General features: G+C 37.5%; 3 protein-coding genes across 3 annotated transcripts; 2 read left to right on the plus strand and 1 right to left on the minus strand.

Annotated features, from left to right (window-relative positions):
* On the minus strand, nt 1-2,150 carry LOC134272897 (uncharacterized). The gene is made up of 4 exons (XM_062755072.1): nt 2,049-2,150; nt 921-1,110; nt 670-804; nt 1-557 (listed from the first exon to the last, which is right to left on the minus strand). Exons 1-4 carry the CDS (start codon nt 2,148-2,150, stop codon nt 1-3), a joined length of 984 nt encoding a protein of 327 aa, XP_062611056.1.
* Nucleotides 1,731-3,911, plus strand: LOC134272901 (uncharacterized). The gene is made up of 2 exons (XM_062755076.1): nt 1,731-2,044; nt 2,389-3,911. Exon 2 carries the CDS (start codon nt 2,392-2,394, stop codon nt 3,454-3,456), a length of 1,065 nt encoding a protein of 354 aa, XP_062611060.1. The 5' UTR covers nt 1,731-2,044; nt 2,389-2,391; the 3' UTR covers nt 3,457-3,911.
* A 2,772-nt stretch (nt 3,912-6,683) lies between these two features.
* On the plus strand, nt 6,684-8,508 carry LOC134272893 (cysteine dioxygenase type 1-like). Its single transcript, XM_062755068.1, has 3 exons — nt 6,684-6,850; nt 7,061-7,302; nt 8,108-8,508. The coding sequence occupies exons 1-3, from the start codon at nt 6,684-6,686 to the stop codon at nt 8,296-8,298; spliced, it is 600 nt and encodes a 199-aa protein (XP_062611052.1). The 3' UTR covers nt 8,299-8,508.
* The last annotated feature ends 11,422 nt before the right edge of the window (nt 8,509-19,930 follow it).

Here is a 19,930-nt window from a genome sequence, read left to right on the forward strand (position 1 = left end):
CTACATATTAGCCAGTAACGAAAATGTATACAATTTAAGCTCTTGTGTTGAAAGCGTCAAATGCCCAATCAATTTTCCTAAGGCGTTGACATCACCAATTGCATTGTGAGCATCATAACTTGTGTTCAATAGTGAATTTACTAAATCGTCTTGTTTGCTTTTGTATGATTTTCTTTCTGGATACACTTTTCTAAACACTGAAAGTGAGTCAATAAACCCGCATACACTGCCAAACAACTCATTTAGTTGACCAATATTCATAATGGTATTCATAAGTACAGGAAAGTAAAACCTTCGTCCATTATGGGAAATCAACACTGCATTTGGAAATGTATTGATCCATTTGATGAAACTATCAAATGCGTCATGTACCCCTAAAGCATCTACGGGTCTACCACTGACAGTCATACAGTTGGAACTATTCATAGCTATGCCAATTACTTGCTGTGCAGAACTTGATATTTGCAATCTTGGTGTCACATAAACAGAAAAAGTTGCTCTAGAATGACGTTCATAGGCTGCCATTTGTGTACTATGAGAAAATACTCGTCCATGAACTAAAAAATGATACAAAATCATATAATTGTTATAAATTTTTTTTTCTACAAGTAGTAAATAAAATAAAAAATACATTTATTAATATTATTCATATAAATATGTATATCTTACTGAGGTCAGTAGTTTCCAAGTAAAATGTAACAAAGGATGCAACGTCTCCTTCCCTCAAACTAATGGGCTTAAAAATGCCCCTCGGTATGGCATCTGGTAAACTTTCAATATCAGTATCAGCATCATGTCCAATACCTATTTACAATATTGGAAATAAAAGTATAGGAAATATATGTGTCTTAAAATACGTAAGTAAATAAAAAATTTATACTGTTACTAAAGTACTGTAGATTCAATAGCAGGGAACTTACCTGATTGGTACGAAATTCCCTCAAGAACTTCTGATGAACTCTGAACAATAGCACGCTCTTGCTTAAGGATCATTCTCCTGCGTTTCATTGATGGTAGTTGTGACTTCTCTTGCATGGCCTTCCTCTTTGTCATCTTTGTGGCATACTGTTCAGTGTGTGTTCCAGGAGATAGCCCAACAGTCGTATTCACCTATTGAATGTAAATTCGACATTAAAAAAAGAAATAAACTTGTTATGGCTGAAATATTGCATTTAGCTATTGACATTAATTCCTTTAATAAGGAAAGAATGAAAAGAGATGTTTAATAAGTTAATCATATAACTATGTAAAAGTATAAAATGCTATTAAAAAAATAACGAACTCTAAACAAACCCAACATAAGAAAACTCAAAACAAACTCATAACAAACACTCTGTGAACACACTGAATGAACCTGTGAGATGTAATGTCGTCCTTCATTTATAAATGCTGCTGTTGCGTGCGCAGTACAGTTAACGCAACATTTTCTATAAAAACTCACGGAATCCGATACATGTAATGTTTAATAGTATTATTTTTGAGCAAGACACTTTAGAAAAATAGCTATTTGTTATCTTGAAGAGTATGCCATTCGCTTTTCACATCGGTAATTTTTTTTACATCATGTGACCCCCTGGAGATCACGTGGGCTCCGATTTTAGGTAAAAAAATGAGATGTCAAATTGAACCAAAAAGTGCGAGGGCAAGGCAAACAAAAAAATAACTGCACAATGTTTTATGTTGTCTCTATGTATCCACCACTGTCAAGTTATTCAGCTCAAACAGACAGTAATCAAACTTAACTCAATATGAGTTAAGTTGTATTATAGAAATGAGTAGATCAACTTTTGTAACATAGATAAAGAGGCATAACTCTTGCAACATTTAAACATCACTGACTTTTGACACTACCCTTTACAATTATTAAACTTTGACACCATCCCCTGTTAATACCAGCATATATACTACGCGCGCGCCAATTGCAAATTCTTTATGGAAATTCTTCTCAACAAAATTCAACAGTCTAACCACCATCGAAGGATTCCTTCAAACTTGATTAGCCATCCTACAATTTTGGTAAAGTATTTAGGTCATCGAAGCTACGGTACGTATTTACTTCCATTTATTTTTATTTGGTTGACGTCATTTAGGCTTGTAAAATTGGTAACCGATTTCAGCTCCACCATCATCCTCTCGGCATTTGCCGCCATCATTGTTGCATGGTTTGTTTGAATTTTTAAGAAAACATAAGGTATTTCTGTTTACGAATAAGAATTAACAATTATAATTGATTAAAAATGATTTTGAAACACAGTAAAGACTGCACTTCATGATTTTATCATGTTACATAACGTTAAGATTCGTCGGGCCCGTGCAGGCCCGCTTAGCTAGCCTTTAGGCTACCATGCATGTTATAACAGTAAATATATTAGTCTTACGAATTCCTAGGGAATGTTGCGGTATAGCAAAAGGAAATCCAAGTCACCCTATGCTAGGCCTGTCAGGACCCCAGCCGAAAGGTCCATTGCAGCCACGGCCCCCGTGGTCATGGCAACCCAGGTTTCACAGCCAGCCAGCCAGACTGCTAATTCATCGGTGGCAACCATTAATCCTCCCGAAGTCCCACAACCTCCTGAAGTCCCACATTCAGCTAGCATGAACTCCGATTCCACAGTGGCAACCCCTAATCCACTTTCCATAGGGGATATTACAACGGAGCAATCCTTGACATCAGGTGAAAACCCTTTAATTAGTATTACAGATGAGCTTGGGGTTCATGTCCCCCAGGCCATCAAAGAAAATATTTGGTCAAAGCAATATATTGATTTGGCAAAAGTTATTATTTCAGAAATAGATAATCAAGATACGCATAAATTCTCAATTGTTGAAGGGCAATTGGTCATCGAACCAAAAACCAAAACAACCAAAATCATTACAATGCAAAGTTGGGTTGATGCCTTTTTAATATTCGCTAGTATATACCTAGCTAGGCATCCTTCAGATATTCAGGGCATATTGAAATATATACACACAGTGCGCCTAGGCTACAGCCGAAACACAAATGCTAATTGGCTTGAATATGACAGACAGTTCCGTCTCAAAATGTCCAAAAATACATCACTTTCTTTTGGCTCAGTCGACGCAGAGTTGTGGCTAATATACATGCAGGCCCAACCTAGCCTCATTGCTCCACAACCAAAAGCATCACTTAAATGCTTTGATTACAATCTCAAAGGCTCATGCTCCAAATCACAGTGTTTTTATCAACATGAATGCATGCACTGTAACAAGACCCATCCACGTATACACTGCTGGGCCTACCAGTCTACACTTACTCAATCTTCAAGGCCCAATACCAACTACCAACAGTCTAACACTAGATTAAATCTAACTCGCCCAACTGCAGGACAGCAGAATTATGCCCAACAATCTTACTCGAATTTTCGTCCCTATTGCCCAAGGCAATACCAGTCACCAACATCAAGATTTAACACGCCTAGGTTCTACTCCAATTAAGCTCCCAGTATTACAGAAATACCTAGCATTGTACCCTCAAGTTCAAGATGCCCAATTGTTACTCAATGGTTTTACATCTGGTTTTTATCTGAATTATGCAGGCCCTAGAGACTATTTACAACCAAAAAACATGAAGTCTGCTAAGGAACATGTGCAAGAATTATTGTCGATTATTAAAAAAGAAATAAGCTTAGGTCGCATGGCAGGCCCTTTCCCTAGCCCCCCCTTCTCCAACCTTAGGTGCAACCCGGTCGGAGTGTTGCCTAAAAAAGATGGGGGATGGAGGTTGATTTCAAACCTGTCAGCACCAATCGGTAATAGTATCAATGAACAAATTGACCCAATTTTATGTTCAGTCTCCTACAGCTCTTTCGACCAGGCAATTTCCATGATTCAAAAAAATGGGAAAGGGGCATTACTCTGTAAGATGGATTTGTCCAGTGCATTTAGACTATTACCAATCCACCCTACAGATTTTTCCTTATTAGGTATGTGTATTCAAGACAAATATGATTATGATATGTGCATGCCATTTGGTTGCTCCATAGCTTGTTCAACATTTGAAAAATTCTCATCATTCCTGCACTGGTTGGTAGCACAAATAGCCAAAAATCAAAACACCATTCATTACCTAGATGATTTCTTATTTGCGGGGAGTCAAAATACTCCACAATGTTCTCAACTCGCTGATACATTTAAGCTAACCTGTGGTGAACTAGGTGTCCCAATAAATGATAAAAAAACTGAGGGTCCCTGTACAAGATTGAGTTTCCTAGGGTTAGGGATTGATACAGTAGAACAGGTAATCTTTATTCCTGACAACAAAGTTATAGAACTACAGTATAAGCTTACCTCACTGCTTTCATCCAAAAAAGTAACACTCCCTGTCATGGCATTGGGGCAAAATTTTGTCCGCTTGTGGCGGATGTCTTCATGTATTATATTAATCTATTTATCATACATGAAGACATATGGCCGAATTTTGCTTAAGCCTGCCACTGATTCTGTTTTCTTCCAGGTCTGTGGCCAATAATTGGGCTTATTTTAATTGACACTTTTATGGAATACATTGAGTGATTGAAAACATTGATGAACTGATTGATTGTCATATTGACTGATTGAAAAACTCATTGAGTGAAAATGTTGATTGATATGTTGTTTCTTGTGTTGTTTGATTGAAGTATTGATTTTTCAAAATATTGACTGATTGATAATTTTATTGAGTGTTGATTTTACATCATAACTAACCAAAGTCGATGTAGATCACACATATAACATAATGCAATGATATACTGATTTGATAATATAGTGTTTGTCAAATTTTATTTCAACATGTATTATTAAAGTAAAGCCATGACAAAGACTGCCAATACCGTGTTGTTGATCTATTCTATTGAAATAATGGAATCTCTATACCTCATTCATCGAATCCGATTTCTTTTCTCATAAATAAATGTATCTATTTTGATAATCAAATAGATGCAAATATTGAAAACCAATACAGGTGATTGATTGAAAAAATAAGTATTATTAAAAAAAAGATTGAATTATTTATCGCGGTTAGTGATACACATTTACCTGAAAACTGAGAAAATGAAAATTGTATGCAGATCATATAGAAACCAAAATATGATCTGCATTATAATATCAAATGATTGAATGTGTTTAACTGAAAAAAGAACACAAGCTGAGAAAGAGGAAAGTTTTTAAAAGAATACTCTTATAAGATTCTTCACCTCCTGAATGTATGGATTTGGAAACAGTTAATTGAAGAAATGTACTACTTTTCCCCGATTATTGATAAATTTAATACAGAGTGAACCGAATATTTTTTTTACAATGTTTTTCCTTAATTTTTTTAATGTATGAAGGATATGGAAATAACGAACAGTATTCAATCTCAACGTCCATTAAACAATATATAATGTATCGATTTCTTTATCATGGAAAATGATACATGTTTTATGACATTTTATTTAAAAATTGAACCTGGTATCGCCATTGGCTAACTTAAAGTCTTACTATCGACAACCAGTCAGCTATGGGAAAAACGAAATATGAAGCATTTAATTTTTAACTCATAAAGACACCTACAAGGATACATTGAAGAGAAGAAAATGTCTGAATATAAACCACCTAAAACCAGCGCCTGTGCCACAAACATATCGCACTGTTTATAAATTATTTTATGGATTAAGTATATATGAATTAAGTGCTTTCTATTGTTTGAATGTGGAAAGTAACGGTCTTCGATTAGTAAATTACAAGCAATATCTGTGTATTAAGACAGCACAAAACACAAGACAAACTTACGAAAGTGCATTCGCTAGTTGTAGTTTCTATATGACATAATCCGGAAATTTTTATCGATGTACACGTATACACTGCTTGAATTGAAGAAGACACAAAGTATTTCCCACATGTTGTGTATACTATGTGTAATGAGGTGTAAACAGGTCGTTTAAATGAACTTTAACTAGGTTAAAGTTCTAGTGACCTCTGGATATATTGAAGATTTTTATTTTAATAAAAAGGGCAATTCTAACTGGGATTTTTTTAAATAAAAAAATGATTGCAAACAATCACGAACAGCGGGTATAAATCTGCTTTTATTCCAATGATTATGAATTATTTATGTTATCGAAAATTATTAATTTAAACCGAAAATAATTAGTGTACATAATGTAACACATGTGCATATACATACCAGGGAGTAATTTAATTATGATTCGATATTTTTAATTGTTCCTTTAATTAAAATCTTTTCAGATTAATAGTTTAAGATTTTTTTCAGGAAATAATATTTATTTGTTAAAATGAAGGATATATTTTAAAAAGTGTTGATCCTCATTTCATTTATCTACAATCTCCTGATCGTCGAGAAAAATATTACTTGAAAGCGTATTAAAAGCGTTATATTTTGTACTTTCATTCAGAATCAAAACATTTCCTAGCGTCTAATAAAAAAAAGCCAGCATATCTGAAACTTAGAAACCGAAAGTAAAGATCATGACTCGGCGTCCTTTAAACATTTCCAAGAAGCATAGTCGATTTAGAGCCTATTTTTAAGGACACACAGAAAAATACCCCTGGGCCTGTAGCGATTGAACATAAAGGAGAACATGCCTTTTTTTTTTTTTTTAGAGTTTCATAAAGTTTATGTATGGACACCTAAATGTAGATTTGTAAAATAATGTTATCTTAGTTAGAGCAGATATACAGAAAAAATGGCACGATATGACTTGAATGCTATGCAATTTGACCTAAGGAGGGTTTTGGAGAACGGTTTTCTTGAAGAGTCGAAGGAGATGGTAAATACCATTCAAAAGATTATGTCGAAGTACGAAAGTCATCCAAAGGACTGGGATGGCAAGGAAAAACGGAGCGATAAAAAGCAAGTAGTAAATTCTATTTTTCAGATTACGGAATGATTTACTAATTTAGTAAGAAAAAAGTGAGTAATGGAAATGAATACTAAAAGTTAAGAAGTGAAAATAAATACAGGTACTTTGGATTTAGATGAGTTAGAAAGAAATTCACAAAGTGTCATAATTATGCTGTTTTGAATGAATAAGATTTCACACGGATATCATCTACTGTTTAGATATACAAGAACTCTTCTTGACAAAGGGAATGGCCATTACAATTTAATGATACTATGTTTGAGCCCTGGTCAGGAAAGCCCTATACATAATCACCCAAAATCGCACTGCTTCATGAAGACTCTGAAGGGAGAAATGTTCGAGGAGTTGTATGAAAATCCAGATATGACGTCGTGTTGTGGAGGTAAAATGAAGAAAATTGAAGATAGGGTTTATACACTCAACGATGTGGCCCATATCACTGGTGTGTTTAAACAATAATTTGTGTTAAGGTCAAGATCTAGTAAATGACAGGTGCCTACAGATTTATCAAATTTGAGAAATTAGTTCCTTTATTGATGCTTTACAACTTTAGTTAGGTCAAATATGGTGTTTCGGGGCATAATTTGTAGGTAAACAAGATGAAAAACTGTATTTTAAATTGTCATTTTCAATGAAAAATTAAGAGAACCAGTCATGAATAAGGGAGTTTTTTCATATTCGACAAAGAAAATGTATCCAGATTGCCTACAGTCTCATAGAAAATGGTAATTAGTATGTTCATGGCCTCTTCTTTAAACTAATATAAAATTTAATATAGGTGTCCGGTTTACTTTTCATATGATTTCAAATTGAATGTCATGAAATACTCTATTTTTTTTTACATAATTCTGCAAAAGCCGTAAAGTACGGGAAAAACAAAGTTGAAATTGATTATGACGTCATAATGGATCTAGCACCAAAAAATTAGTCTAAAGTTATTTACTACATCTTGACCTTAACTGGTATTTTTTCAAGTACTTTGCAACGTTTATATAGCTTGACATTATACCAAGCATTAAAAATTATATAGCTTGACATTATACCAAAAATTAAGATTTAAAGATATTTTTTTTATAGCCGTCTTGCATGGAATTATCGTCTGTGTCAGAGCCTCTCTTTTGATCACTACATGACAATCTCCCCCCCCCCTTTTTTTAAAGACTACAATAGGATTTCCTTTATACACTGTAAAATAAAATATATATATTATATAATAAACCCAACATACATGTATATTTTTTATACAGACGCAGACGGACTTCATCGAGTTGGAAACAAAAGTCACGTGGAGGGCGCTGTCACTCTACACCTTTATTCCCCGCCCTTTTCCTCGTATAAAAAATATGATGACGACACGGGGAAATCTACAGAGGTTCCGATGGGTTACGATCAGGACTTTAGTGAACAGTGCTACTCTCGCTCATGTTGTGAAAAGTAACTTTTCTATGTGGAAATTAAAGTCATTTATTTTTGAAGGTAGAAGTTAAGTACATGTTTGTTTTTAGAAACTAGTATTATGATGGCAAAATTTCATATTGTTATATTTGTAACAATTCTTTTTACATATTCACCTTTTTGTTGCTTTATTTATTATTTTTTAATTATATTTTTTTTTGCAATTTAAGATTTTTTTTTATGATATAGAAAGAACAGGCCCCTCGTACAAATAAACTGTTTTATATTTATCTTGGAATTTTTTAATATATCTGAATCTCTGTGATAAAATTCTATATCAAATTATTTTTAAAGATAGCATTTTGTTTTGATAAAGGATGAAGTGTTTAGATAGTTTGATGAATGTTTGAATTATTATATTCGTTTTAAGCAATATACTCATCATTACTCAGCAGACACATTTTACACCAATTGTATTTTAAGTTTCTAACGTCATTTTAATGATTTTGCTACGCACGTGGTTATGAATGTATTTTACCTTTTAATAAATTACTTACGAATGTATTTTATCTTTTTTGTGGAGATTAATTGAGGATGTTTAATTTCTGCATTGCCATGCTACCCTCCCCCCCTTCCCAGAAAAAATCTTTATCTGTCACCGTTTTTTCTCTTTTTTTCTCACCTTTCGTGCGTCCTTCATCTCTGTCCCTCGTAAATATAAGCTGTTTTTTTTTGTCTCAAGTCTTAAATTTTCTAAATCTGTAAATAAACACAATATGATTTTCCGCTTACATTTTGTCTGTAGTCCGTCCCTTTGTTTGTTCACTTTTCACACTTCCACCCCTTCTTAAAGGAACATAAACACAGATTTAATTTGAAATTAATATTTCCAGTATAATATCAAGACGTCTAAGTTGTAATAGCATTTAACACGAAAATATAAGTATTAAAAATCTTATTTTACTTCTACGTATGAACATTTTCTAAAACTAGGTACACTATTGACAAGCAAGTTGATGAAACAAGAATATCAGCCGGGAGAATATTATTTTGTAAGTTCTATGGTCGATACAATGACCTTGTCAGCAAATACAATTTATCATTGAGTCAATTGCTTACTAACGTTTTTCATACTAATTGTTAGTCCATTATTTATACACTGAATTGACGACGGATTTTCCCGTTATTTCCTGATCATGACAAAGAGCACACGGCGGATGTGACCGGTTAGCAGGGGATGCTTTTTCCTCCATGGCTCCTGATCCCACCTCTGATGTTTCGGAGGTCCGTGTTTGCTCTGCTCTTATTTTGTATATTGTTTAATGGACGTTGAGATTGAATACTGTTCGTTATTTCCATATCCTTCTTGTATTTGCTGACAAGGTCATTGTATCGACCAAAGAACTTACATGTACGAAATGATGACTTTAAACTTTTAACTAAAACTTCTCATATCATTTCAGCAGGTCGTATTTTGACTAAAATTTAGACGTTTATAATGGATTTAAACCAAAATATCATAAGCGTAATATTAATATCAGTGGCGTAATAGCGTAATTTTGTGGTAAAAAGCGAAAGAATTACGCCAAAAGCGGAAGGGTAGGCAGGTCCGTGTTTGCTCTGCTCTTATTAGACATTTCCAGATTTCGCGATCTCGAGACCGTACTCGCGCACTGACTCTGACAGTTGTTTCAAAATGTTCAGGGGCGGCGTCAAAATTTGATTTATTCATAAACAACAAAAACGAAGTTTCCTAGATAAAGCACCGTAATATGTAGCATTTAAAGTCATATATGGCATATTTTTTACAAGTTTAGACTAACTAAAATTAAAATGGTCTCTCTCTCTTTTTGTTACATAATATAAAGATAAAACTTTCCTGTACGAATAAATAACACAATTTAAATCAGTCACGTTACATAGAAATCGGAGATTAAAACAATAACCGATTTCCGACTCGGATAAAAATATCATATAAAACACAGTTTAAAGTCAATTGATTGATTGATTGATTACTGTTTGACGTCCCTCTCCAGATTATTTCACTGATATGGAGACGTCACCATTGCCGGTGAAGGGTTGCAAATTTAGGCCTATGCTCGGCACTCAGGGCCATAGAGCAGGGAGGGATCTTTATCGTGCTTCACCTGCTGTGAAACGGGGCCTCGGTTTATACGGTCTCATCCAAAGGACCGTAAAGTCAATTGAACCTACTTGTATAGAAATATGGGGATAACATTTGGGTTCAAAATCGGTGATTTTATTTTGAATTTAGATAGCAAATATTATCTTAATCTTTGTTTAATCTCGTGTTTTACTTTTTTAGTTTTACTTTTTTAGTTGTCCCGTGGGGATCCGGGTTAGAATTGGTCCTCAGTACCCCCTTGCTTGTCGTAAAAGGCGACTAAATGGGGCGGTCCTTCGGATGAGACCGTATCAACCGAGGCCCCGTGTCACAGATGTCGCACGATAAAGATCCCTCCTTGCTCCAAGGCCGTAAGTGCCGAGCATAGGCCTAAGTTTGCAGCCCTTCACCGGCAATGGTGACGTCTCCGTATCAGTGAAATATTCTGGAGTGGGACGTTAAACAATAAACAATAAATAATATAATACTTTTTTAGTTCAGATACGCCATACTTAGTATATAGTTTTATAAGGCATTTTAAAAAACTTTTTATACGGACCCTTATATATCGAAGTACAGAGTACGAGTCCGAGATCGTGGTGCTCTTAGCTGGAAATATCCTCTTTGTATTGTTTTATGGACTTTGAGGTTGAATACTGTTCGTTATCTCCATGTCCTTCATCTAAAAGTTATTGAAACATCAAAGAACAAGATATGTCTAGGGCCTTATAATGCCCCTCTTTGAAATTATTAAAACTCACACCAGTGCAAGGGTATTCCTTGTTACTAGAGAAAACGATATATTGACTTTGTTAATTCGGTTACATGATTGCCTAGCAACATGGCAACTGTGCATTCCGTTTATATTTCACTTTCATCTTTAAAGTAGTATTTAACAAACATGGTGCAGTACCATACCCTACATAAGTTGTACTGACGAAGATAGTGTGTGTTACATTGTTGCGGTAACGGGAATGAATTTTGATTTTCTGAAGGTTTAAACGCCAATAATAAAGGAAAACTGTTAAACAGGATGAGAGTTTTTATACAGCCAGTTTTGGCTCCAATACATAAAACAATGATATGCAAAACTGATCTCCTAAAACAAAAGAGTTCTTCGTACTTACTAAGTAAGTCGTACATAAAACACTGGCGCAACCTCTTTTCTCATTTTTGTCTCTTTTTTGTTTTAGTTATACAAATCAATTATAAACGCACTCTCTGTGGCAGATGCAGACTAGTTGAGAAACTAAGATGTACAAATAAAAGTCAAACTTTAAGAAATGCTTAAAAAACAACTTGTTCTTGCTACTTAAGAAAATAACTGTTTACAGGGATACAACATAGTCCTTTAAGTAAGACGGAGGCTTTCTTGCTCTCTGAGGGCGATTTGAGGAACTTTGGACCACGTCCTCTGTATCTGAATCCCGCACTTCCTCGCGTGCCTTGACGGTTGTCTGTGGGGGTGTACACAGCACTTCTGGGATCTGAGGTGGATCATAGGTGGAGACTTCATGTTGTGGGATGGTTCCTGAAGGTTTTGGGGGGGGGGGGGGGAGAAGCTTCTCATTGGTGTCAAGTTCAGAAATAGGGATATCCTCCAGGTCTTCATCGTCAGGGATGTGTTGTTGTTGGGGCTTAGAGGTTACTTCTGTCGGAGCACGGTAACATTCACTTGCTTTGATCTTGTAGGAGTTAGATCGTAATTGTTGACCGGAAAATTTTTTCACATAGCACCATTCATCATTCAATGAGACTATAATATATCTGGGACAGGCTTTGATCTTGTCTCTGTCCGAATACAAATACATCAGATCACCGACAGATGGGATGGAATGAGGGCGTGGCCTTTTTGAGTTTGACTTGGACCATGCACTGCTGATGTGGTTCGAGTCCCGTTGAGCTTGTTTTGGGCGATAATCTCCCGGTCGACCATGGGAAGTTGCTGATGTGTGAACCGATTACGTTGGGTATACATTTCTCGTGCTGACAGGCCCTCACTACGGATACGGGAATTGAGTCTTGCTACGGCAGTGGAAAGGCTAAGCTGTGAAACAAACTGGGCCTTCTTCAGGCTCTTGCCGCAGTATTTCCTCCTCAAGTTCTGCAACAGCTTTCTCCGCTACTTGGTTCTTATTAGGGTTTTTAACTCGGCCGATTTCAAGGTTTATGCGATAGTGATCTAAGAGGTCATCCTCACGTTCCCTCAAGGTATGGGCCTTTTCATCAGCAACTAGACATAAGGCTGTATAGGCGGTTACCGTTTCTCTTAAGTCCAGACCAGGATTAGTTGGTGGTTTTGCTTCATGATGTCAGCAGCAAAGTTAATCCCGATGACATCTGGGGGAGGTTCTGATGACTGTTCAATGTAGCTATTTGGAAATTTTTTGAGTGAAGCGCAGGTATGGCAAGAGTCACATACACGGTCTACTGATTGAGACAAGTCCAATGCATAGAAGTTGCGCTTTATGACCAACAACATTTGGTGTTTTGTAGGATGATCCAAACGAATGTGAAGGGCAGTTACAAGGCCATCAAGGACACTGCGTGGAACTATGATAAGCTCAGTTGGTGGCTGTAGTGGATCAGACCTGCGTGCCACATGTAAGCCATTTCTTGCAATCGTAGCTATGTTCAAATATCGCTTGACGTCTCGGATATTTGTGAGTTTTTTGGAGGGTCTGGTACCCTGTTTTAAGTGTGCATGAGTTCGTCTTAGATCCGGGCACTCTGCTTGGATATTGATCCAAGCTGACCTTGTTGTAAAAGGTAAGGGCAAGGTTTCCATTTTATTGGTAACTTGGTCTTTGGCTTTTGCAACACGCACAACTGAGTCCTCCATTTGTATAATGAAGTTGCATACTTGGCATGAAGGATTTTCGCATTCTGCTGCATTTCTGCTGGCGAAGTCAGATGGAATATTTGCAGAACCTGCAAGGTGTTGTAGGTCAACCTGGTAACGGCTAGCTGTGGAGAGGAAGGATGTCACTCGAGGGCTTGAGGAGAACTCGCCGCGGCAAAGCTTTTGTATAGCCTGTACACATGGTTTGCTGTCTGTAAGGATGCATGTTTTGTGAGCTGACTGGATGATGTAAGGGCAGAAATGTTTTATGGCCGCAGATATGCACAGAGCCTCGATTTCGCATGGGAGCCATGTCACTTGGTGTTTCCGTAACTTTGCACTGAAGAATCCAGCTAGGTGAATTTTATCTTTGCGCATCAAGTATAGTGTTGCTCCAATTCCGCGCTTGCTTACAGAGACATCTGTAATGATCCATAAATGGTCATCTCTGGTTCGAAGGTAGATTTCTTTAGAATCTTTAAGTTTTGTTTGGGCTGTGGTGAAGTGTTCTATCAACTCCTCAGACCACTTAACTTTTTCTTTTGACTGAAGACCACTGATAGCATTCTCCAGTGGGGCGATGGCATGTGCACAACCAGGTAATACACGGGATAACATCTTGTAGGCTCCAATAAATGAGCGAAGACCATGGACAGAATCCGGTAGTTTGCATGTAGCCAAAGCAGAGACCTTATGTGGGCTTGCTGAAAGGCGGCCTTGTGTCCATCCTAATATTGTAGTAGAACGTGGGCAGATTATTGTCTTGGTTGCCGATAATTTGAGACCGCAGGCATCCAGAGCTGTCGTTATGTTGACCCAGTGTCGTAGAAGTTCTTCCGGAGTGTTTCCGCCACAGTACAGGTCGTCAGCTAATTTTGACACATATCCTGCTTGTAGATGATCACCGAGGATTCTGCACATAAGCTCTTCTAGAGCAGTCTCTGATCCCGGCATCCCCATAGCACATCTGGTATAAACACGCACGCCTTATATGGGATGACAATGCCACAGTAGCGCATCGACTCCTTAGCTAGTGGGATCTGATAAAAGGCACTAGTTAGGTCCGTTACTATTAGATATTTCCACTGGCTAATTGTGCGCAAAGTGGAGTCGATATCTGGCATCAAGGATGGTTGAGGTTTCGAGTAGCGTCCAACATCCTCGAAGGCGGACAACTAGCCTGTGTCCTCCATTAGGCTTAGAAACGAGGAAAGATGGGTTGAGGTGTTCTACAGTAATGTTTAACTCTTCTGGTTTCCTCAAGACACCAAGGGCCTCCAGTTCATTACACTTGTCTTGCAGAATTTGTAACTTCTCCTTAGAATACTGGGGAAGGCGGCCCTTCCTCTGTGGGGGTTGCGTTGGGCCCATGTTGATTTTCATGTCAAACTTTCCTGCTTTCCCACTGTAACTGCTGAATTTGGGATTGAACAGAAAATCATGCTCCTGAAGGGCTTTGCAAAATAATTGTTGAGCTTCAAGGGTGAGTATATGGTCAGGATTGACTTTGACGGTACCTGAGTGTAGTGACGTCTCAGTGGCTGGCAAAGAACTGGGCACTGTGTCATTGGTGCTGTTTAATGCCGGTATAGTAGGAAGGACTTGACAGAAATGTTCATTTTTCTTCAGTTGCTTGGGTTCGTCTGTATTATTCACGATGCGAATTTTCCCTGCTACTACCTCAACAATTTCTGGTCTAGGCCACATGTGTTGTGCACATCGAGATTCAACCGCGGGGTTCAACAGCCACTGTACCCTCGGCTGGGATGTGTTCTGGTACGTCGAACTCAAGGAGTGATCCAGGCCATACTGTGGTAGATGGGGACTTCATAACATATGCATGAGTTCGCCGAATATGGTGCTGTTGGTTTCCTTCCCGAGTATGGTAAGGGATGACATGGAGGTCGCCAATCATAATTTCATGAAGTGCGGGACGGATACTGATATCATTAGCAGACAGAAATGGAATTCCTGCCAGGAAGTCTACATCAAGATCTTTCACTACTAAGGCCTCAACATGTAGAGTTATGTTTTCTCGGGTCACATTGAAGTGTGTTTCACCTACTATTTCTAACGGAGTGTGCCATCAGCCTGTAATGCATGTTGAGTGGACTTTGTGATTTCGATTCCTAGGAGCTCAGCAACGCACGCTCTAATCATACTAATTTCTGCTCCACTGTCTAGTGTTATGTGGATGACATGTTGATTGTAGTAAGCTTTCATTTGTGGGGACTGTTTTGTGCTGGGACTCCTTCCAGGTCATAGAGTTGATCGTCATGGAGTTGGTTACTGGTACTAGTCTCCTCATCAGCATCGTCCGGGAAAATATTGCTGGCGCATAGGTGTCTGGCTCGACTCATAAATGTCTTGTCATCTTGGGGTAAGAATTTGCAGGTGCTTAGAAAATGATCAAAGCGAGGTCTCCCTGCTTGTTTGCATAATGGGCATACCTTGTTGGTTTTCGTGCGAATACTTTGATCTCAGTTCTGGACCATACCGTTGTTTAACCAGGGCTGGTAGATCCTTGTGCAGTAGACGAAGCCAGGTCAATGTGATGAGGTTCTCAAGGGATGGTGATAACTACTCATCAGCCTCAGGGGGCTCACCAAGTTGACTTATGCCTCCTCCACGTTGGAGTAAATTGTCTTCAATGAAGCTGGTTAACTTCTGAAACAGGTCTTCAGGTAGTTCCCCTGGTTCCAGGTGAATGTTATCAAAGCCCCTGTAGATTGAAATCCAAAATTTGTTCGAATAGCTTGCCATATCGACTTCACAGATGTGGAATTCTTGACAATTGTGTTCCTTGAGATGATTGGGCAATAATTGGCAATTTGTCCAAGCATGAGTTCCAAGTGGGCTACCTGTGTGCAGCTGTCCGCCGTGCTTCTTCGGGGACGTTTTGTCCGTCGTTGGCAAGGCCACGTCTAGGATTTGCTGGGGTTTTCTTGGCCCATGTTGCCCCGTCCACTAAGACAATTGCGAAGTTGGGATCGAGGGAAAGTGTATACTGTACGTTTTGCTTCCACGCCTCAAATGTTGTGATTGTCTCATTCTTGGTCAAGGACCATTGTTTTGGAGCGCGATTGCCGGCCATAATGTGTGTGACCGTAACTGTAAACTCATAAACTATAAACAGCTATCGTGGAATCTGTCCCTGTTATGTGCCGTTTGCCGGGGATTCCTTTACCTTGAATGTTTGGTTCGAGTGTAATCCTTGTCGCTGCAACCACGCCAATAATAAAGGAAAACTGTTAAACAGAATGAGAGATTTTATACAGCAAGTTTTTGCTCCAAACATAAAACAATGATATGCAAAACTGATCTCCTAAAACAAAAGAGTTCTTCGTAGTTACTAAGTAAGTCGTACATAAAACACTGGCGTAATTTCTTTGATTATGCATACATTATCTTGATATTCACCTCCCTGCCGTAGCTTGGCTTCCGAAAGAACGGAAATCTTTCAACAAATCAGACGCCCTGTCGATTAATGTGTAAATTGATCTTTTTAAGTAACCCTTCCTCTTCTACAAGGCTCTGAACAGCGATTCTTCTTTACCTTTCTTGTACATTTTTTCTGATATCCTTATATCTTCAGTCTTTCGAAGCAACCCGAATTAGCGGAAATTAGTATTGTTAATCATCCTAAAATTTTTAGGATTTGAAGGTTAGTAAAAATGCAATATTTTAAGAAATATTTCACCCCTAATTTGAAAATGAAAAGGTTTCATCTTCTTACAATGCCATAAACATGTAAGTATGGGGCACCTGATATTCAAAAGGTTTTCTTTAAATCTTGCCCACAAGCTGTAACGGACAGACTTACACACACACACACACACACACATTTACGCAGTTTTCTGAATAGAAGTATGCAAAAATTAAGTAAGTCAAATTGAAAATACATCTGATGAAAAATTGAAATAATTACGAGTTTGATTAATTAACAATAATGCATTCTGAATAAAATAGATTTTATTGTTTCTTGTGCATTTTATATGCATTATACACCGAAAATTTCAAGCGGATGTTAGAGTTCCAGTTATACAAAGAAGCGTGGGGATATAGGCTCTTACTTGTAGGTCTACGTAGACAACGGGTGAAGAGGAACTTGAAAAACCGCTGTACAAATCAAGTTGCAGTAGGCGGCTAATTGTATTCGGCGCGTCGGCGCGCTCGCGCAACAGATTTTGTTTAATAAATTTATCGCTTATACAGCATCGGGCTCGATATCCTTTACTTATCAAAGTACTGAACAAAGTACTGATAGGTGTTGATTTTGACGGTTTCAATTAAATTTAATGTTTCACACGTTGTTCACAACTTGTTCAAGTTATGTTCATGATCATTTATGCTCCATGAGAAAGATAGTTAGAATTAAATTCTGTATAAAAAAAAAAGAAAATGACACGATTATACAGAGTCAAAAAGGTAAGGTTTGTTTTGATCTCACCATAACCTTAGAATATAAATATGCCAAAAAGTGTAACACTTTTTCTCTGTTCGATTTTTTCAATAAATTAACAAGGTATTTTTCTGACTCAAAGTTTGTTTAAAAGGGCTATTGATAGCAAAGTCATTTCTGTAACTAAAGTTTCTCCCCATCCTCAGACCTCTAACAAAGACAAGTTAATTCTTAGTAGTACTATTATCTTGAAACGTAACAAGGAATATTTTTTAAACATTGACACCAATGTATGGCAGCTTATAGCCATAAAAATCAAGTCTTTAAAAAGGGGATTAAACTCTAGGGTTATAACGTAATACTGGTAAATTTTAATTTGATCCATTGGCGTCGGAAGCAAATTGATAGAGGGGGGGGGGGGGGGTAAGTGAAAAAAAAGATCGAATCTGAAAAATCTTAACAAGCCAAAAAAAGGGGGATGTATCTTTTGTTCAAACACAAAAATCCTATTTCGAGGGGGGGGGGGGTCGAGCTTCCTTCAAAACCGATTTTTGTTCTGTCAAACACTACAGTTACTACACTTAGTTACCCTTCTTAGACAACACTGCAACGTGCCTGTTGAAAGTGGGGGCTAAACCTACGCCCCAATGTTTAATATGATGTCTATCTGTGTAAGCCCCCTCCCCGGTTCCCAGGCATATGTGTTAAACATATCAAATAAATTTATTAAAACCACAGCACTCAATATTTTTAAATGCTATGGTTAAAGTAGGTAGATATTATAAATATACGCGAGGGAGGTGGAGAGAGAGACCAATTCCTAAATTCGGGTAAATTTTGGATTACTCGAGATTGCACAAATTGTGGTAAGGCATGCGTTAATTAAAGGGGATCCGGCTCCCTGGAAAATTCAAATTTATTTAAACTGGCATAGTAAAATTACTTAAGCTATGCCTTGGACCACTTACCTTGCGACTTGAGCCACCACCTCCTAGAGAATTTTTTTTTGATCCACCTAACATAAGAATGCAATCGGGCTCTGGCTTTTGACTTGAAAATAAGCGATAACGCTTAAATTATAAAGAAAATCGCAGTCATTTGAATGTTTTGATGTATGGAGAAAATACTTTTGTGATATTGGGATAAGATGGACGCGCTGGCGCGCCGACGCGCCGAATACAATTAGCCCAGTAGGCGGAGCTAGTAATTGCACTTCTTCATTACGTGGACCCTTGCATAGTACATGTATAAGTATGTTCCAATCGATCCTTCAAACAGGTTGTTACAATGTATTTAACATCTACTGCTCTACAGTACGGTAGAAATTTGGAAATTGATTAATTTTTTTTTTTTTTTGGAATTGTTCTACATTATTTTTTCTTACTTCGAAAAGGACGTTAAACTAACAAGTTACTACCAAACATACAAAAATCTTAATTGCTCATTTCTCCACTTCATGCAATGCAAGGGCGAATCAACTTAAATAAGATGATATTTTGATAGATGTGATACAGTAACCAACAAAATATAAAAAAAAATGTTTTTTTTGTCGTTGCTATAAAACCGTGTGTATGCTGTTTAAATTGGTAATCTTTATGAATATCAATTTTTCCTTAGACCGGTCATGATTTGTTATTGTCACCCTTTTAACTGTATGTCCTCGAATAAAATAGTTATCTTAAAAATATATTTTTAGGTACAATTGCAAATGAAAATTCATTTTAAGATTGATTGTATATTGTTTGACATCCCTCTCAAAAATTTCCACTCGTATAAAACTACTTACCGTTGGAAAGCTACAAATGTTGTCGTATATTCGGTAATCAAGGCCATTGAAAAAATCTTTATCGTGCCAGCACCTACTGCTAACAGTGACCTAGGTTTACACGGTCTCATCCGAAGGACCGGTCTCCACGTCTAACAGTAGGATTTGAACCCGCGGCGTAAGGATGGACTCCTTACACCTGTTCTTTGTGATTGATTGTATGTTGTTTAACGTCCCTCTCGAGAATATTTCACTCATATGGAGACGCCACCGGTGGAGGGCTACAAATTTTGTCCTATGCTCGGCACTCAGGGCCTTTGAGCAGTGAGGGATCTTTTTCGTGCCAGCACCTACTTCGACACGGGGCCTCGGTTTATACGGTCTCATCCGAAGGACCGGTCTCCACGTCCCACAGTGGGATTCGAACCCACGACGTAAGGATTGACTCCTTACTTCGCGACTGTAGAGCAGACGCTCTAACCACTGCACCACGCGGGCGACTCCTGTTCTTTGTGACTCTAGCAGACGCTCTTACAACTGC

This window comes from Saccostrea cucullata, unplaced genomic scaffold (assembly GCF_032062105.1).
Source record: "Saccostrea cucullata isolate Sc308-1 unplaced genomic scaffold, CSIRO_AGI_Scuc_v1 ctg1334, whole genome shotgun sequence".
Classification (NCBI taxonomy): domain Eukaryota; kingdom Metazoa; phylum Mollusca; class Bivalvia; order Ostreida; family Ostreidae; genus Saccostrea; species Saccostrea cuccullata.